Consider the following 20509-nt stretch of genomic DNA (forward strand, 5'->3'; position numbering starts at 1 on the left):
CTAGTCTAGTGAAGAGGACCAGGGTGACATGATAGCAGTGTTCCAATATTTGAGGGACTGTCATAGAGGAAGGGGCAACCCATTTTCCAAAGCACCTGAAGGCCAGACAAAAAATAACGGATGGAAACTGATCAAGAAGAGGTTCAGCCTAGAAATAAGGAGAAATTTTCTGACAGTGAGAACAATCAACCAATGGAACAGCTTGCCTTTAGAAGTGTAGATGCTTCATTACTGGAAGCTTTCAAGAAGAAACTGGACAGCCATCTGTCAAAAATGGTACAGGATCTTCTGCTTGAGCAGGTGGTTGAACTAGATGATCTACAAGGTCCCTTCCAACTCTGTTTATTCTGTTCTGTTTTGTTCTGTTTTTGCTATGAAAGATGGCTTATTTGCCAGTACATGAAATTGCCATCTGAAAGCTTCTTATTTCCAGTTTTGAAACTTTTCTCACATATTCTACTGCTGAAGAAATCTGGTTTGCCTTAAACAAGATCATGTACTTATAATTATATAACAGACACTCCCATTACGAATGAAACTAATTTCTTTAAATATGTTGCAATGATCCAACATTTACTTCATTAACAAAGGTCTTTTAAAAAGACCAGTTTGGGTTTGTTGTTCTGGGCCAAGCTATGCTATGGCAGAGGATCACAGACAGGAGCAGGATTGGACTCCTAGAGAGAGGTGGTTTGTCTACCTGAGCCTGCAGCTGCCATGGCAAAGTGTATTCACCAGATTGGCCACCATTGTATTGTTAGACATTGCCCATTGATATTACTAATTATAGCTTTAGAAACAAACAGGGTTTTGTGGAAAGACATTGATTGATGCTTGTACCTGTTGGTGAGGAAATTGAGGTGAGAAAGAGAAACTGGTAAGAGAGTTAAAAACAAAAGTAAAGAGCTAAATTTTCTGTTTGGTTTTGGAGAGAGGTGGGATATAAGAATGAATTCTGATGAAGAGAAGTTTAGATTTCAGGAAAAAAAATTGGAGAGTTACCAACTGACTTTGTAGGACAATGTCTTGAAAGGGAAGAATGATCTTCTCGAGTGCAGCCAATCAGTAGGACTATGGTTGGCAGGAATTTGACTGAGTGCAAGAGATGGCTAAATTGAATACAAATAAGATTGGATAATAGAATGGATGAACAATTAGAACCCCAAATATATTCTGGAGGTTGGGGATCTGAGTATATAATAGGAGAATTGAAGCAAAGAATGGAGATCAATTAAGTAGGAATGTAGACTCACTGGTCTGCAGATATTTGAATTTATAGATTGAGAAGTTAGGCTTTAGAACAAGTGGGGATTGCTAAATATATTTCTGAGTGGCACCTCTATATGGGCTGCTTGACTTCATCAATGGATTGGCAGTAGAATTCTCTAGGCTATGGAACTGTAATATTTTAACATTTTCCTTTGAAGAAGGATGAGAGGCAACCCATAACTTCATGCTGGTCTGGTCTCATCCTGTAATGGGCTGTAAGAATAACCTTGAGGAACAGAAGGAGCAGTTGTTACAGACTAGGTAATGGTCTTGTAAATGAAATCTGAGTCCAAAGCAAGAATATAATTAGAGAAAGCATATCAGAATTGACCCTCCCTAATTCTCTGGAAACAAAAGATGAGGAGTGGAGAAGTTAATTCAGAATCACAGGATTCTGTTGCTGAAACTAAGAAAAAAAAGTAGAAAAGTAGTACAAGTACTCATAATTTTGATTTCTTGATCTGGACTAAGTCAAAGGACTGACACATCCATAGCCTGAATCATATTGGAGGTCTGATATCTGGTTTTTATCTTAGCACTGGTGCAATATTTGAGAATAGAGGAATGATTATCTGTCTCTTATTATAGTAAGAATGCTTTGTGATATGGAGTTGATAGGGAGGATGGATGTACCTATGTAATAAAATTACTTTGTTTCCAGAGTGTGGTGAGAGTTATGATGAGCAATTTTGCTGAATGTTCATTTAACCTGTAGAAATAAAGAGGTGACAGTGGCTCTTGATGGGATTCCGCCTAAATGCCCTCTTTTAGTTTAGCAATTGAGAGATACTTCTTGATTTAATTAAGAGCTTTAGAAGGTAAAGTGAATCAGGAGATGTCTAGAGCATTGTTGATGTAAGACAAAGAATGAATCAGAGAGAAGATGTGTTCAGGCCTAAATGGTACTCAGAGCACCAGAATGTCAACATTTTTTTTCATTTTTATGGCACTTGCAAAATGCCATCCAAAACGGCATCTTAAACTATGAATTCTGAGGAAGCAGAGAAGGTTCTATATCTCATCAGCTTTCCAGCTGTAGTCTGGATTGTTTTACATTTTTAATTATTTTAAATGTTTCATCCTTTCCTTCCTTATTGAAGAAAGTCTTCAGTCACATGACTAGGATATGGGTTTGGACTATGGTAAATGTATCTATGAATAAAAGGGTGATGCCACCTGCTTTGAAGAAGATGCTAGCCATCGCTTGATCTCAAAATTCTGGAAGTTGACCAGGCTACCCTTTCTTGGAGGAGACCAAGAGAAAGAAATATATTTATCAATAATTATGATAATGAGATAGCTTCATAAATGTCTTAGATCAAGTGTCACAAAAATAAAGTAGAAATATTTTTAATTTCTTTTTCAAGGTTGGGGCAGAGCCTATTTTATAGATCTATCTGTAGTAGGGATATGTGCATGGAAAAGCTTTATTACTTTCAAAATATGGTGTCTGACATTTTATGAAGAATTCTGGATTTGAGTCTAGGGCTCAAAAATTTACACGAGGAGGGAAATATATTTATACTCCTGATGTTAAAGAGTAGGTTCAAGAGATATATTTATCAATTTTTAAAACGTCTATATGATGTAGGAGAAGAAATGTCAGAATCAGGGGCAGAATTAAAAGAGGGATCAGCCTAGAATCCCTACATCTCCACAAGCAATCCAACCTCTTTGAATTCCATTGACCCTTATCTAACTCCAAGTAGATGCTAACCGTTAATTGAGAAAATTCCTGTGCATAGACTGTTTATCAATAAATCAGTTTAACTGGACCTTCTTGTGTGGATCTGGTATTTTGTACCTGACAATATATACATACATAATCCATATTTAATAATGTTAATATATTGATTTGAACTAGCTTTATATTATTACCTATTTTTCTCATTGATAAAAGATAAAAAAAATAAAAAAGCATTTCTTCTCATCTTCTGGGAACTAAAAACTGAGATACAGAAACCTCATATCAGGTTTTTCAATCAGGGTTGGGCTCTAAGAACGTATTTATACCTGAGAGAATTTTTACCCTCTTTTATTATAGTATATCAAAGCATTCCTTGCCTGGGAGTTGGAGAATAATTTATGAAGACATATCTTAGTCAATTTGAGGTGTGGTTGGGAGCTGTCATAGTGAAGGAAGTCTGTTTTTTTAAGAGGACCATACATAGAAGAAATGTCATATTATTGCCCTTGGGGTATTTTTAATAGTTTCCTACATTCCAAACTGAGGATGATGGGAATTATAGTAAACAACATCTGGAAATATGTGAGTAATATCTACACAAGACTTTTGGATTTGCTTATCCAATTTCTTGTACAATGAGTTTTAAAGTATGTTTTTTTTAAAAAAAATAGTGATTCAAAGAAATCATAATGCACGTTTGGTTACTTTCATAAACATGTTTATATTCAGAGGATCTTGCCAGGTCTTGTTACCTCAGTAAATTTGCTGATGTGGTAAGACAAGTGATGCAATGATAAATACTAAGGTCGTTAGAGTATTGCCAATATAAAAATGATATTAATAATTTTTAATCATTCAATCATGGTAAATTAGTAGTATTAAAATTTCAGGAATGCAATTAATATATTTCACAAGATATGGCAGCACTGAAAAGGTTTAACACTGAATTATTCTGCTTCTAACCAAAGAATGCAGTTAGTTTTCAAAGTGCTACAAGGGCTGACATGAAGAGTACTTGAGAAGCAGGCATGGAGGAAACTGTCTTCCTTTTGAAGAAACTAGAATGTATTCCTCTCCCAACACAGAATTCTCAGGTGCTGTTTAGGTGGAAAACCTGATCCTGAGTCAAGTTACTCAGCCACCAATTGAGATACTACAGAGTCTCTGAATACACAGCAATATTTTATACAAGCAATGCCTGACTTAAGACAATTGAGCCAAAATTTTCCATTGCTAAGCAAGGTAGTTGTTAAGTGAGTTTGCTCCACTTGATGACTTTTCTTGCCCAGTCATTAAGGGAATCACTGAATTGTAACATGGTTAAATGAATCTGGCTTCCCTGTTGACTTTACTTGTCAAAAGGTTGCAAAAAGTGGTCACCTGACCCCAGGACACTGTAACTGTCATAAGTACATTCCAACTGCCAAGGATCTGAATTTTGATCATGTGACCATGGAGATGCTGCAACGATTGTAAGTGTGAAAAATGGTTATAAGTCACTTTTTTTTTTGTGCTGGTGTAACATCAAATGCTCACTAAACAAATGATTGTAAGTCAAAGACTACCTGTAATTGAGTCCCATTTATAAATATTTTACGTTAATCAGAAACATTGACATGGTTATAGTTTTAATCATAGCATAAGTTTAATGTTTTTCAAACTTGGCAACTTTATGATATGTGGACATGGACAGATATTGGCAGGGGAATTCTGGGAATTGAAGTTCACACATCCTAAAGTTGCCAAACTGCAAAAGCCCAATCTCAATGGATCTCAAAAAGCAGATACATTCATGGATTGACAGTAAAACTTTTGAGTCTTGGGATGCAAAAGGCAAAATTTGAGTTGAAATAAATCAATTAAATAAATCAATTAAATTAATGAAATAAATCAGTTAAAACAAGGTTTTATTTTTCTGGAAAGGTGCTCGAGTGTCACCTTGTAAAGCATTCCTGGCTTTATTTAGTTTAATTAGGTTTAATTGATTTAATTAACTGATGGGAAGACTAGAGGTAGCACTGGGAAGATTTCTGGGAACGTACTGAGGGAAATTGCCATGATTTAACTTCTTTTACATGCTTTTGGCCTGGATGATTGAGTCTACATTTACATATTGCATTTAATTTGGGGGAGAAGAGTTAGTTCATTCCAACGATTCTCACTCTATGCCTAACCAAAAATTTTTCATTTGACTGAAAAAGTTACGTGGATAAGTAATGAAATATTCTTTGGTTATTACGATTTAACTTTTCGACATATTGAGGGAAATGGGATATGGTGTGATCTAATGCTAGCAGCAGTCATGGTGGACAGTTTGAGGAGTCTGTGAAGAAGTAAAGGAGCAGTTTGTGCTTTCTACAGCTCTTAGGCTTGTAGTGGATTGGGACTATTGCTGCAGGTAGCTAGAAGACAATGCTGCTCCAGGAGGACTACAACAAGATGGCTGCTACAGTGCAAATTCCACATATTTGAAAAAAACTAAGTGGCCTGGTGCAGTTTTTACACATTAGGAAAATGACAGGCAGACTTTTTATAGATGGGCAAACATATCTTTTGAATTTAACTGACATTTGGCTTTAATGGACACTCTTTCCCCAAATGGCCCATTAGAGGTTTTGCTATATTTGAATTAAAGCATGGGTGTCAAACGTGCCACGTCACGATGCCGTCACATGATGTTTTGCGGCCATTTTTCCATTCACGGAACTGGGGTGGGCATGGCCTGGATGTGATGCATCCGGCCCACGGGCTGCCATTTTGAAACCCCCTCAGTTAAAGTAGTTAATAAATCTGTTGTAAAATCTCTCTCTTTGTAGGATATTGTCTAACCCCATACAGGGAGATAAAAAAGTATTAATTAACTAGCGGTATAATATCTTATACAGCTATGTAATCTAAATTGAAATTGTATACCACAAATAACATCACTATTAGGATTTCAGTGCCATGCTTTTTATTTAGATGGAAGAGAAGAACTACATTGTACTAAGTAAGCAGCTATACGACAGTATTTTACAGCACAGCATTTGAAAAAGAGAATAAAGTAGCAATGCTCCAAAAAGTGGACAAGGAAGCATACAATCACTGTACAGTTTTCAACGGACGGTGCCCATTAAATTATAAATAAGCAGAAATTGGCTTTAAACAGCCAAAGAATTAAAAACATACACCAACAGTCATTTCCCCTACCCCATCAAATTTCAGTAGCCATCATGACTGTCAGACTTTAAATACCTGAACCCCAAATTAGGATGTTTGGCAAATTCTCTCATATAAACAATACCTTTCTTATAAAGAACCAGCGCACATGTATTATCACTGGTAAAACACAGGGATTATTCACAAAAACTTTTCTTTTCCCAAACAGGATATCAAATTAAGAGAATGGCTAGTAGAAAATGTTAAACCTTAAAAATTAAAAAAACAGCAGCCTCAACCCTGTCATTACTTTGCTATTATACTATATAGTAAAATTTTAATCTCAGGGGTCTTGACTTTTATTTGTAATATTCACATTCTACTTTTAGACATTGCACAGAATGTTTTTCTGAAATGTAGACAAAATTCATAATACATTCAATAATTTAAAATAACATCCTCGGCTGCTACATTTTAAAAATCATCCTGTTTAGCTAGGTGTGCAAGAATCAGTGTAGTGTATATTTTTAAAAATGTTTCTTTTTTTAGCAAGAATACTTTAGTTTCAAAGCTCTTGCACATAATTTCTTCTTTCACCAACGTCAGTTATGTCCAAACTTGTCTCTCCTAACCACAGATATACTTGAACTATCTTAAAATTAGGTGTACATTTATTTGAGTTCGCAATAAAATTTCCCTCTGCCATTAGTTGGAGGATTAGCATAGAGGGTAGAATGCATAGAACAATCTCCTATTTTATACATACATATATAGGTGTGTTTGTGTGTACTTTCTTTCTCTCTATATATATACAATATGTTTACATTTGGATAAAAGATGGGTTAGATGTCCCTGTCCTTACATGCAAGCAGTAGGAATCAACTAACCACAAATATATTTCATTTTTATAGTTTTAACAAATATACATAAATATAATAACATAAATTACAATAAAATATTGGCTGCATCTTTGAAAAAAATTGATAAACAACTCAGAAACATTGATGCTTAGGGCTGTTTAATAATTTAAAAAAAGTGTTCTCTAAATTTAGGATTTTTTATTCCTGTACATCATCTATACAAAGAACAAAAGCAAACTGTAGTGAATCAAGCTTTTCAACAGGAGAAGTGTACAGAACGTTTACATTTTCCTTTGCAGGACATATTATAAAATTCAAGCATAAGACAGATAGTTCAATACTGTCTAAGTTTCAACACTTTTTACAATACTGAAACAGAACCAGAGCAGTAATTCAAGTCTTTTCCTGAGAATGTGGTTCCACCTAGCTCCCCTCCCACCCCACAACTAAATTGTCTGGTGTTTGAATGTGGAAAAAGTAATAGGAAAAATAAGGGTAGATTTCAAGTTCAAATGTTGCCACCTGTCAGTTAAGCAAAGTTCCAAACAGGAATTACTTTTCTAAAGTAATTAGATGCAACACAGCCCTTCATAAATACTGAAAAGATGTCCTAGTGATATTTCTATATTACATTGTAGGTTGCCCTAGTTCCTTTCAGTTAGGTTGTCAAAAATCTAACCAATGCAGTAAATTACTCTAATAAAATCAACTCTATTGTGGGAAGAAATTTAATTTTGGTCCATATAATGGGCAACATCTTGATCATAAACCAGATACACCCTTTTCTTTCCACTTCCTCCAAAAGACCCATATGAAATGTATTATTTTAACACATTTAATACTGGATTTTAAATGTTCCCGACGTATGGATCTGATTTAAATATCTATGTTGGTTTGTATACAATTAGTATTGTTTGCTTATAGTATGTTTCCTTATAGCCGGGAGAATCTGTGCAAAATTACAGGATGCAATTTAGGCAGAAGCTTGGGAAGAACTGAAGAAAGGATGCCTGTTTAGAAGAAAATAAGGATGGGGGAAAAAAGTCTACCAGTGCATACATTTTCATTTCATGCTATCCTGGATCAGTGCCATGATAGATTGTTAAATATAAGGATGATGTCTTCACAACAATAGTTAACACCACATTTCCCTATTAGAGTTTAAGACACGCTAGCAACAATCCTGCATATGTCTTACAAGGTTTTCTCCTATATGATGTGCTTAAAAAAATCAGAGTTAAAATGGAGTTTAGGTAAGCTTAATTTTATTGTGAATCAGGCTTGTGTCCTTTGTTATCTGCAGGATATTAATAAAATAATAATAATGACACCAGCCTATTCCCAGATCCTTGGAAGGACTTGATAGGTGGATAAAAATGCCAAATCCAGTCTAAACATCTGGCTGACGGTGTGACCAACCATAATAATAATAATAATAATAATGGTGTGGCATGTAAGACACAATAGTCCAGTAAAGTTATAAAGTACAGAAGCAAATTCCAAAACAAGCATTAACAGCATAAGGCAGTAAATGTAAAACTTTTAAAACTTCAGTCTCATAAGTGTGCAAACATTCAGAGAGCTGCAGAACCGAGGAAAGGAACACCACATATCATGAGTAAACAACTAAAATCCCCAGGTGTGAATCCATTGTTCATGATGCACAACACCGAAGTGTCAGTTTCCTGCAAGACTTCAACACTGTGTTTACATTCCAGTTGGCAATGACAGCAGCAGAGCTTGTTCTTCAGAGAAGCCTTGTTACCAAATCGGAGTCTATTTAGTAATAGACAGCAAATATGAAGGTCAAGTTTGCCCCAATTGCCCAAAGCAAGAAATAGCTTCCCACAGGTAGCTATGTCTTTGAAGATGAGAGCTTTTTGGGAGTTACTGGTCTCTTGCTCTGCCATAAATGGCTGTGAATAGTAATTGCATCAACGCTTGCAGAGAGTGTTTTTGCAGGTATGTGGCTGAACTGCTTCTTGTCAGAGTTATATTTATACAGCCCCTCGATCATTCTTTTAGTGATTGATCTGGGGCCTATCCCAGTCAGTTTATTGATCTCTTCAGTTTCAGGGCAGTATGTATATAAAGAACGGAACTGGCAGCCGGAGTCCCGGAAGAGGATTAGGAAGTTGTTGGCATTTGATTTCTCCATTTCCTGCAAGGGAATAAAGTAGAAAAGAAAGTTCTTATTGTGGCAAAGATAAAAATGCACTTGAATGCTTTAAAGTACAAGGGAGTTTTCCTGAACTCTTAGAAAATGATTCCAGGTTCAAGATGTCAATTAAAACATCCATTGTTATTATATGATGTTTGAGATATTGGTACAGGAACACAAGCAATATGGTTGATGAGTTTTGCCCAAGTTTATGACCTTTTTTTGCTGTGGTTGTAAGTGAATCATATGGTTACTAAGCAAATCTGGCTTCTCCTATTCACTTTGCTTGTTGGAAGCCCCCTGGAAAAATAATAAATGATGACCAAGAGATCCCAGAATACTGCTACCATGCATATTAATTGCCTAAAATTTGATCATGTGATTGTAGGGATGCTGCAGTGGTTAAAAGTGTAGGGATTACCTGTATGTTGCTTTTTTTTTGTAAATTTTATTTGAGTTTTCACAAAAAAAACACAAACATCTTTTTTGAAAGTAGCATGATCCCGGGTCGCATTTCTTCGTACAGACACAAATTCAATTTCATGCTCATTTTTATGTTCTATTCCATATTTTATTACTGTTTTACATTTTCTACATAGCTTCTCCCCTCTAATTTTCTCAATTTTATTTTAATTATATCGTCTCAATTCAAATCATTATATTTGTATTTTTTGTCTGTCCTGTTTCAATTTCATATTATCTTTTCTCATTAAACAAAGTTTATCCTGTAGTTTGCTAATTGGAGTATGACACCTTTATATCTTTTAAATTTATCCATTTAACTCTTATTTAGGCTTCAATATATATATTAAAGTTTTAACATTCAATATAGTACATAACTTCCATTCAGATTCTGCTTGGTACATTCTTAAAATACATATTATATTCTTTAAAAAAAAAGATTATAAATATATGTAATCAAAAACAACACATTCCATTCCAACTCAATTCTATCATTAATATTAATATTCATTAAAATCTTAACTTCTATAACATTACTTTTCAATTAAATATCATACTTCTATGGGAACAGTTATAAGCTTACCATGATTAATCCCCCCCTTCACTTATATTTTATAAAGTATTAACTAATTAAAATGTTCCCGTCCCTTCCTAATTCAATTTTCTTATTTATTTTATTTCATTTATTTTATTAAACATTTCACTAAATTACACTAACTATTTTATCCCTCATTTTAATCATACATTATTTCCAATTTTCTAAAGTTATTTCTATTACTAATATAACAATACAATCTTATGTACCTTTACAGAATCCCTTTTTCAGTTAAATTTTCACCCATTATCTCTAAATAGGCCCTATATCTTGTTTCGGTCCTTTGTAACTTCTTTTCCTTTCCTTCTTCCCTCTCTTCTTCTCTCTCCCCTTTTTACCCCCATGTCTCTCTACCTCCATTTTTCTCTTCTGTTTTCCCCTCTTCTGTTGCTTTCCAATATTATACTTATTTTTCAAATTATTTTTCTTTTCTTTGGTTGTTTTTTTAAGTCTTAAATTCTCCATTCTCTTTTCCCCCTTTTCTTTTTCTTCCCCACATAGAATTACTTGTTCATTAAAGGTGGCTTCTTCTTTGTCCCAGTCTTCTTGTTTTGCAGACGTTTCTTGTTGTTTCTCATAGTTCCAAATCTCCATTTCTAAGAATTGAAAAACGAAGCCAAAAGAACCCCTCCCTTCTTGTGCATCTTCTTTGTACTTTTTAAATTCCATTTTCAATTCATCCAAAAGTAGTGCCATTGTGTAAATTTTTAAACAACCACCTGATTAATTTTAGTCATTCAAGTGCAATAACCAAGAATCCGAAGATCACCAAGTAATCCAAATACACGCAAGCTGTTTCTTTTTGCTTTTTTTTTTTCACTTTCTCTTCCTGGGGCTCTACTGTTTAGTTACAAAGTTTCAATTAAAATGTATCTTTTAGAAGTCTTGTTGAAGTTTTACTGTAGATTCCTTTCAATTCCAGGCAGTCTCCTCCATCTTTCCAGATCCTGCCCTTTTATTCTTTTTCTCTCCTTTCGTGTTTATGAAAATTTTTTATTAGTGTCCAGAAATCTTTGTTATCCCTTTGACATTTTGTTTTATTTTCAGCTTAATTGCCTGTTGATGTCAAAGTGGATTTTTCCAATTTCTTATTTAAGTCTCTTAGTTATCATAATAGGGAAAGGGAGAGAAGAAAGAAAAAAACCAAACCTTTCCCTTTTCACTTTCCTTCATTGCTTCAGACTCTTCTTTGGGAACGATGTTATTTTTTTGTAAGTTTAAATTCCAGGGTACCTTAGTTATTGCTTTTGCAATTTAACCCGGTCAGCCAAAACTTTCACTTATCTTCCTCCTGCACATTCTTTTCCGGTCAAATTCTTCTTTGAGGTGGCCATTTCTGACCACTGCTGCAACTGCCTTCAGGAAAGGGAGTAGTGGCCAGCTGAGGAGGAGAGATGCGGCTCTCCTCAACCCTGCTGGCAGTCTCTCCCCTCTTCACCACCTCTACGGGGTGGCTTAGCCCCGAAACCAGCTGGCTCGGGGTGCTCCAGCGGTGAGACCAGACTGAAACCATGCACAATCGTGGATTTCTGTCTGTCGCCGAAGAAGCTCAAAACTGGAAGCCAGCACTGCTGTAACTTTGAAGAGTCGTTAAACAAATGGTTGTAAGTCAAGGACTTACACTGTATGAACAGATGTGCTTGGTCTAGTGGTTAAGGCTAAAAATCAGGAGACTATATAAAAGTTGTAGTGCTGCCTTAAGCATGAATGCAGCTGGGTAACTAAGGGATAGTCACTCTCTATCAGCCCAGCCTACCTCACACTGTTGAGGTTCTGACAAAAATAGGAAGGAGTATTAGCTATGACTTCCCCCTTGAGTTATTTATAAAAATACTAATGGAGATAAAAATATTTAAAAATATGGAGACCATTCTTTTTCTCATGGCATCCTATCCATTAAATATGCTTAAAACAATAGCTTGGACGATTACTCCTCTAATGTCACATATTGCAATCCCAGCTTTAGATTGAATTTTTCTTTTTTATTTCTTCGTAGGTTAGTCTTACCTCTAGTATTTTATTCTTCTGTCCTTCATTTACTTTTCCGGCCAGACAACAATGGGCAAGTGCATTTTGGATGATGTGCTTATTGGATTTTGCACTGGGTTCTTTGTAGAGCTTTGGTCCTAATTTTTAAAAAGAGAGAGAGGAAGAGGACATCAAAAAAGGTCAATATGATTTAGAAAAACAAGACTTACATACCATGATCATCCATTCACTCATTTATTCAAATTCCATAGTCACCTATCTTAGCCAAGTGGCTCTGGGCAGCTTACAATTCTAAAACTATAAAACAGTTAAGACAACTAAAAACAATAAACATATCCAAAAATTACACAGAGCAGCCAAGTTAGTTAACAAACTAATAGTAAAACCAAGAAACAGGGTCCATAGCACATTCAAAGCTCCCGGCAGTGATAAAAATCATCATTTTGCCACTAAAATGAGTGGAATGACCTGGGGCCTCTGAAACTTGTAAAAAAAAAGGGGGGGGGGAGCTGGTGGGACTCACATGTGGATTAAGGTTTATGGTTTGCTCTATCATCCATAGAAATTTGCATGGTTCCTGGATAAAAGTGGAGAAACATGATTCCAATGGAAGTAATCGCTAGCCATACTGCAATATGTCTAGGACAATTTTTCAGTTAAGTGGAAAATGGGTGGAGAAGATGAAGGGAGTGGGAAAAATTACCATTCTTCTCAGTTGAAAACCAAATATGTGCTCACCTGGAGAAATTGATTAATTAATATCCCCAATGGGTTAATTCGGTTTAACCAAGGATTTTCCTTCAAACTAGAGTTGTAATACCAACCTGTATATTCTGTAGCAGAAGCTACCGAAGAAGTAGTTGATGCATTTTCCCAGTCTTTTTCCCCATTCCGACTACCGCAACAACTTGGAGATAAAAATCCTTCTACAGACTCAGATCTAAATTAAGACCATAAACAGAAAACATATTGGGCCTATAATAATGTTTGATTTTCAATACTAAAGCGAAAACCATATGTGGGAATAGCTAAAGGTAAATATAACAGAATGACAAAATGACAGAGTTGGAAGGGACCTTGGCGGTCTTCTAGTCCAACCCCCCATTCAGACAAGAAAGCCTATATTATTTCACACAAATGGTTCTCCAATCTCTTCTCAAAAGCTTCCAGTGTTGGAGCACTTACAACTTCTGGAGGCAAGTTGTTCGACTGATGAATTGTTGTAACTGTCAGGGAATTTCTTCTTAGTTCTAGGTTGCTTCTCTCCTTGATTAGTTTCTATCCATTGCTTCTTGTCCTGCCCTCAGGTACTTCGGATAATAGATTGACCCCCTTTTGTTTGTGGCAGCCCCCCCAATATTGGAACACTGCTATCATGTAACTAAATATATAAATTTGAGAGATATCTAGCAGAAATAGCCCTTCTCCAATGAACCTGCATGCTGGAATTCCTTAGCAGACAGGGTCTGAAGCAGTCTCTTCTACTGGTGCAAATGGGGTGGACTAGCACCAATGGGGTGAGATGGCTCCTCAGAGACCCTGGACCATGTCATATAGGGCTTTAAAGGTGATAACCAACATCTTGAATTGGACCCAGAAGCAACTAATGCAGTTCATGCATCAGCAGTGTTATACATCCTACTTTAGGGGCCTCCAGAACTATATCCACTGCTGCATTCTACAGAAGCTGTAGTTTCTGAATATTCTTCAAGGGTAGCCCCATCTGGAGTAGATTGCAATAATGCAACCGAGAGATGACTAGGGCATTAATGACCATGCCTCACGATCCAGGTAATGGTGCACAACATGAAGTTGAGTACAAGCCCTCTTAGCCATTTGATCTTTGCTTGTGCTATTGCACACTGGATCTATCTGGCATAGTGCTACCTCATCCAGAGTTAAAGATGATAAACGATTGGATCCTGAAGTCCCTTACACCCATAGCTACTCTGTCTTGCCAGGGTTCAGCTGAAGCCTGCTGTTTCCCATTCAGACCCCTACAGCCTCAAGGTATTCATAAAGGGCAGCCATAGCATTTACTGGATCATGAGGTATGGAGATGTAAAACTGTGTATAATCTGAATACTGATGCTATCTCATCCCATGGTATCAGATGATCATGCCAGCAGTTTCATGTAGATGTTAAAAAGAAGCAGAGAGAGTACTGAGACATCTGGCAAAACCGCAAGGGAGTGGCCATGGGTTGGACTTCTCACTTCCTATCAATACTGATTGAGACTGGCTTTGAAAAAAGGAGTCGAATCAGCGCAGTATTAGTAACATCTTGCCTCCTTAAATTAACTTTCCTATTCCTTCCCCTTATTTTTGTGAGAACTAGGAAGGATCTTCTCTGAGACATTTACTCAGGTTACATTCCTGTCCTGGACTCACACCCTTTTTATTTGACTGTTGTCTTGCTAGAAGTTCTTCCTTCTGTTTCTCAAGGCCATTCCCTCTTCCCTTTACATGGTGTCCCTGTGAAGCAATGTGATCATAGGAACAGATCCATTATTTGTACTAGTAGAACCACGGTCACTGATTTCTTGATTATATTCTAAGTAGCTATAGCACATAGTGAAACAGCATTGTACTGGGCTTTTAAGATAATTTCTATAAGAAACAGAATTGTAAATTGAAACTTTACCTTGGTGTCCTCTTGCCTGATTGCATACTCTCATTGTCTGCTGTGTTTAATGATGCAAGAGAAAGGCTCGATACTGAGAAAAAGAAATAAAAAACATTGACACAGCCATTTATAAACTTTAAAATACAGATAATCCCTGGGTTATGAGGGTTCCTTTAGCAAACATTCGAAGTTATGCAACAAGCGCCTCCTAGTGTTTATGAACAAGTCCCGAAACTAAGAATCTTGCAGTACCAAGGCAGTTGTTCGTCCTTACGAACAACCACAGAGGCTCTGCAACATTTGTTCTGAACATTGCTGGCAAAAATGGACCTTCTGATGGGCAGATCTCTGACGCTCTGTTGGGGCCTCCAGAGGCCTCACTCAGCATATTGCAGGCTGAAACAGAGCTTCTGAGGGGCAGATCTCTCAGATGCTTTGTTTCGGCCTGACACGTGCCAGAACTTTAGAGGGGCAAATGCAGCTGAAAGGCTGGAGAGGAGACCACTTGCTATATCTTCGCATGGTAAGTGACCCAGTGTGGCAGGTTAGGTGGGGGGAAAAGCCATTGTGGGGAGTATGAGTTATTTCAGTGGGGTGGGGAGGCCTTGGGTGGTATTAGACAGGTAGCCTCTTCCATTACTAGGCCCTCCCATGGTCTTCCCCACCCTGAAATACCTCATATGCACTTAACGAGCCTTGCATTCGATTAACAAATGTGTGGGCAAAAGGAGGGAGTGATCCTGTTCAAGGTAAGAGATTCACTCCCACAAATCCTTGGGTTACAAATGGAACGGGCAGGCTCCATTACATTTGTAACTCAAGGACTACCTGAAATCAAGATACATCCTGAAAACTATCTATAAGGGAAGCTATCTGGATGTTTAATAATTACTTTCTCTGCCACCATCAGGAGAACACTGAACAACAATGGTGTGCATGCCAGGGTTGAAGGAGAAAGCCATTACTCTCCAAAGAGAATATTGTTGCCTGTCTACCATTTACAAAAGATGATAAGAAAAAGCCAGAAGGCTATTTATTGATTAATGTTCTCTGCATGGATGAAACCAAAAGAGAACTTTTTGGCTTTAATGAATTGTTGCTTGGGGATAGGGTTACTGAAAACAAAGGCTTGAATACTTTTGTCACTCACAAATAAATAACATTAGATCATTTTCATCAACAAATAAGTGAACATGTGTAATGCTTTTGACTCATTGTCTTCTTTTTATCTATAACATGTGGAAACAGATTATGTTTTAGATCATACTTGTGTGCAGAAATATTAAAAATTCAAAAGGATTTTCAAACTTTTAAGTGCCATTGTAATTTTAAATGTATCCATTAAAAAAGAAACAGCCCACCCCCAAAACATTTAAGCCCCACAAAAGAAAAAAATAGAACGGGTTTAAGAGGGTTTATATTCCCTGGATTAATAGATCCTGGAAAATTATATGCTGTTGCTTTAACCCAAGGGGCAAGAGCCATGGTGGTGAAGTGGTTAGAATGCAGTACTGCAGGCTACTTCTGCTGCCTGCCAGTTGCCTGCAATTTGGCAGTTCGAATCTCATCAGACTCAAGATTGACTCAACCTTCCATCCTTCCGAGGTCAGTAAAATGAGGACTCAGATTGTTGGGGGCAATATGCTGACTCTGTAAACCACTTAGAGAGGGCTAAAAAAGCACTGTGAAGTGCTATATACCAGTAAGTCTATTGTTATTGCTCTTAGTTTGTGTAGGGGCACAAATACAGTATGTTTTTTTCTGGAAGCAATTATTACCTGGAGGACCTTTGATTGGAGTTTTAGGTGACTCAATGTGATCTCTATGAATGGATTTTGGACGTGCCTTCTTTTGTTTGGAAAAATGAGGCCGATGTTTTAAGACAATGTCCATGTCTTCCATTAGTTTCAGCTGCTTTCGCCTCATATATTCCTGCTTAATAAACTCTCGTCGTGCTTTTTCATCTTCCTTTTTCTGACGTTCTTCCTCAGACTTCCTCCTTGAAATTCCAAAAGCATGGTTATAAAATCCTATTTCATAAGAACACTGCTGGTGGTCACAAGTGATGCATAATATAGCAGATCACATTTAATTTTCAAGTGCTGGTATAAATTTAACTTACATTATGTGCTTAATTTAAGGTCTGTGTGAACATTCACACCCATACACTGGCCCAGCAGCATTGCTTTTAAATACATACTAGACAGCTCATGACCTATTGAGATCTCCTTTCCAAGATATATTTTCCTTTCCAGATTCCTCAATGCCTTCAACAGTGACAGAACTTCTAATGTTCTGCCTTCACTGGAAAAGTTGGGATACATTCAGAGATTTATCTGCCTTGAAAAGAGCCCATGCTGAATTATATGGCACAGCCAGATATCAGTACGGGAAGTGTTTTAAGACATTTTGTATGGTGTCATTAGCTGTTCTGTGATAATTTTTACATTATAAATCCATTATAAAATTGGCCATATTTCAATTCCCCAGGAGTTATGGGCTTCAGATTTTAGACGCATTCTGTAAATTAGCCTGTTTGAAGTATCTTGGTTCAAAGAGTGTTGCATTATGATGCATTGTTGCACTCAAAGGTTACAGGAACAACAGCTTTACTTTATATAGATTAAACAGTCCCTTAAGAGCCTTTTTTTTTTAAACAAATGATGCATTATGATATTGATCAGTGAATACCTATGAGAATCAAATTATTTATTTTGCATATGCATTCTGTTAAAGAGAAATTAGATATTTGAAATATTGTATTTTTAAAAATTGGATACAAAATACATTTTGAATTACTGAATTTTCCATTTGGAAGCATATGATTACTTTGCAGTCAGACTGATATTGGATTCCAAAAATACCTCCTAAAAGTTGGCGTGCAGAAGAACAGGTGTGGGGCAGCCACCTCAAATTTAATGCCTTCTAGCCATCTATGCTGACTGGAGATTATGGGAACTTAAGAGCAGTACAACTTAAATCATCGTATTGATGATGATTTCCTCGTTACATTAAGCAGATTTCAGCTTGAGCAGAGTGAGGGAATTAGTTGGTAAACTGAAATAGAAAGTATTATGGGTTTTTTTAAAGAAAAATGAAGTTTATGAAATAAATTGGGTTAATATACATAGAAATAATAAATGAATGTGTTTCTTGTGCAGAATTCCATGGGCCAAGGTTAGAAATAAAGAAGCCATGGTTTCTTTTGATGCGCACAATTTTTGAGTTTTCACACTTTATTTTTAGAGTGTGTCCTTGACAATGAAATAATCTCTTTTTGATTTTTAAACATTAATAGCTCCCCATAACATCTGAACATGAAATCTTTGAGGATGAGATAGATAATGTTGTTGATGCAATGAAAATAAATTTGGGTCAACACCAGGAGACAGTGGAGGACAGGGGAGCCTATTGTGCTATGGTCCACGAAGAGTCAGTCATGACTTAAGTGATGGAACAACAAGAAGAAAAAAGTTTAAAATTGACTCAGGTGGTGTGCTTTGCAGTAAAAAGGTAAAGGTTCCCCCGCACATGCGTGCTAGTCATTTCCAGCTCTAGAGATGGTGCTCATCTCCATTTCTAAGCCAAAGAGCCAGTGCTGTCCGAAGACATCTCATGGTCATGTGGCCAGCAGGACTAAACACCAAAGCCGCATGGAGCCCTGTTACCTTCCCACCAAATTGGTCCCTATTTTTCTACTTGCATTTTTTACGTGCTTTCAAACTGCTAGGTTGGCAGAAGTTGGGACAAGTAACAGGAGCTCTCTCTGTTACGGCGCTAGGGATTCAAACTGCTGAACTGCCAACTTTCTAAATCTATCTCAGCATCTACTTCTGTTCTACTACCGCAGCACCATTGAGAGTGTTCTGACATATGGCATTCTTGCATGGTATGGGAGCAGATCTGTAGCGGACAAAAAAGCTCTATAGAGAATCATTAAAACTGCCCAGAATAACATTGAGATCCAGCTACCAGCCCTGGATGACATCTTCACATCTCGCTGTTTGAGGAAGTTGCACAACTTTATCAGAGACTCTTCCCATCCTACTTACAATCTTTGTGGACTGTTGCTTTCTGGCAGAAGATACAAAACAATTAAAACTCGGACCACACGTTTTTACAGAGTTCTCACTTGGGGCATAAATGACCAGGCTCAAAATAGCTTCATACGTTATATGAGCTCTACTTCTCTAGATATGGCTCTAATGCCAGGATAAGAGGAAGAAAAGAGAAGAGAGCAACCAGCAGCTAGGTGGATTGACTCAATTATATAGTGATAGGTGCGCCATTAGAAGAGCAGAGAGACCTTGTAAGGGACAGATAATCATGGAGAAAATCTATCTGTTAGTGAGCAGTCACTAATAGCCAAAGACTTAATGACACATAATCAATCAATGTAAGCCTAATGAATCAAATCTTAACATGGAAACCTAAAAAAATGACCTGATTTAATGAGCAGCAGAGAGATGCTATGATTACACTAGTTCAAGGTCCAATCACTTCTGAATAATTTTCTAAGCATGCACAGTCCAAGTGAGAATAATCAGAATAAAATGATTGCTTCAGATCCTGATTTGTTGAACAATTACAATTTTAAAAATTCAAAGTACTCTGGTTGCTAACTTATGTGACTAGTGCTGCCAAATCTCTATTCATGTTTAAAAACAGTTAAAGGAAATATAGAATATTCAATCTTCAGTATAACGTGCTCTGATGATGAGGCAAAAAATCAAATTTGCCTGATATCTTTAAACCTATCCGTTATTTAAAAACTGTCACCATACTGAGGGCATGGCAGTACATTCCAGCCTTATTTAATCACAAATACTTGATCAGACATATACAATATATTAATATTAATTACTATGTCACTCATGTTTAGTCACTGTATCTTTTTTTCTATCCCTGATATATAATAGAGTCTTACAGAAGTCTGTAAAGACTGACTTCTTCATAAGTAAATTATGCGAAATTTTACTTGATTAATGAGACTAATTATAAAGGTGTTGATTTTAATAGACCAACTTTAAAAAGCAATATTTCTTTCAGAACTATTAATGTATGCATTTAATCTTACTTTGTTTCTTCTTTCTTATGTTCCATCTCTGCTTCCAATTGCTGCTTTCGAAGTAAAGTTTCTCTTTCTCTTCTCAATCGCTTCTCCAATAATGCTGCCCGTTTCACAGCCATGTCATTTTCTGGTTTTTGATCATCCTAGTAATAATAAATAATATTTTGAAATTATCATTTAGAGTCCAGACAGGGCAACATATTGACCTCATATAATTCCCATACAACTTTCCCCAATTGGATTAGAAAATTTGAAATGAAAACTATCATGTTCCCTTGTTTTGCTCACAAAAATTCAAAATAAGATGAGTTAAACAAACATAATTTTTTTCTTTTTTTCTTCTTTCCCCTTTAAACTTGTTATTCTCTGGAAAGATGCCCATGATCTTAAGTAGAGTTCCATATAGTATCAGGAGAAAGTATTAGTAGGAACATAGCTGGAAAACCTAACCACCAAAGAAACAAAATCCCTGTTATTCTAAAATGCTTGTTTTCCCCAAACATCCTAAATGTAGTATGATCTTTGAAAAACTACTATAAAGAGCAATACAGGTAGTCCTCAACTTACAATTATTTGTTTAATGACTGCTTGAAGTTACAATGGCACTGAAAGAAGTGACTTATGACTGATTTTAACACTTACAATTGCTGT

General features: G+C 36.4%; 1 protein-coding gene across 2 annotated transcripts in view; it reads right to left on the reverse strand.

The window, feature by feature from the left end:
- Window positions 1–5892: 5892 nt before the first annotated feature.
- Window positions 5893–20509, reverse strand: part of CAMSAP2 (calmodulin regulated spectrin associated protein family member 2) — a 79377-nt gene continuing 64760 nt past the window's right edge. For both annotated transcript variants that reach the window (XM_026700448.2, XM_087930301.1), the window contains 6 exons: window positions 19865–20001; window positions 16566–16786; window positions 14806–14878; window positions 12986–13101; window positions 12180–12298; window positions 5893–9115 (listed from right to left, as the gene is read on the reverse strand). In XM_026700448.2, the coding sequence (XP_026556233.2) occupies window positions 8810–9115; window positions 12180–12298; window positions 12986–13101; window positions 14806–14878; window positions 16566–16786; window positions 19865–20001 (972 nt within the window). In that variant the 3' untranslated portion in view covers window positions 5893–8809. The remainder of the gene's footprint in view (window positions 9116–12179; window positions 12299–12985; window positions 13102–14805; window positions 14879–16565; window positions 16787–19864; window positions 20002–20509) is intronic.

The sequence above is a fragment of the Pseudonaja textilis genome, chromosome 3 (genome assembly GCF_049901715.1).
Source record: "Pseudonaja textilis isolate UNSWEBS1 chromosome 3, rPseTex1.2, whole genome shotgun sequence".
NCBI lineage: Eukaryota > Metazoa > Chordata > Lepidosauria > Squamata > Elapidae > Pseudonaja > Pseudonaja textilis.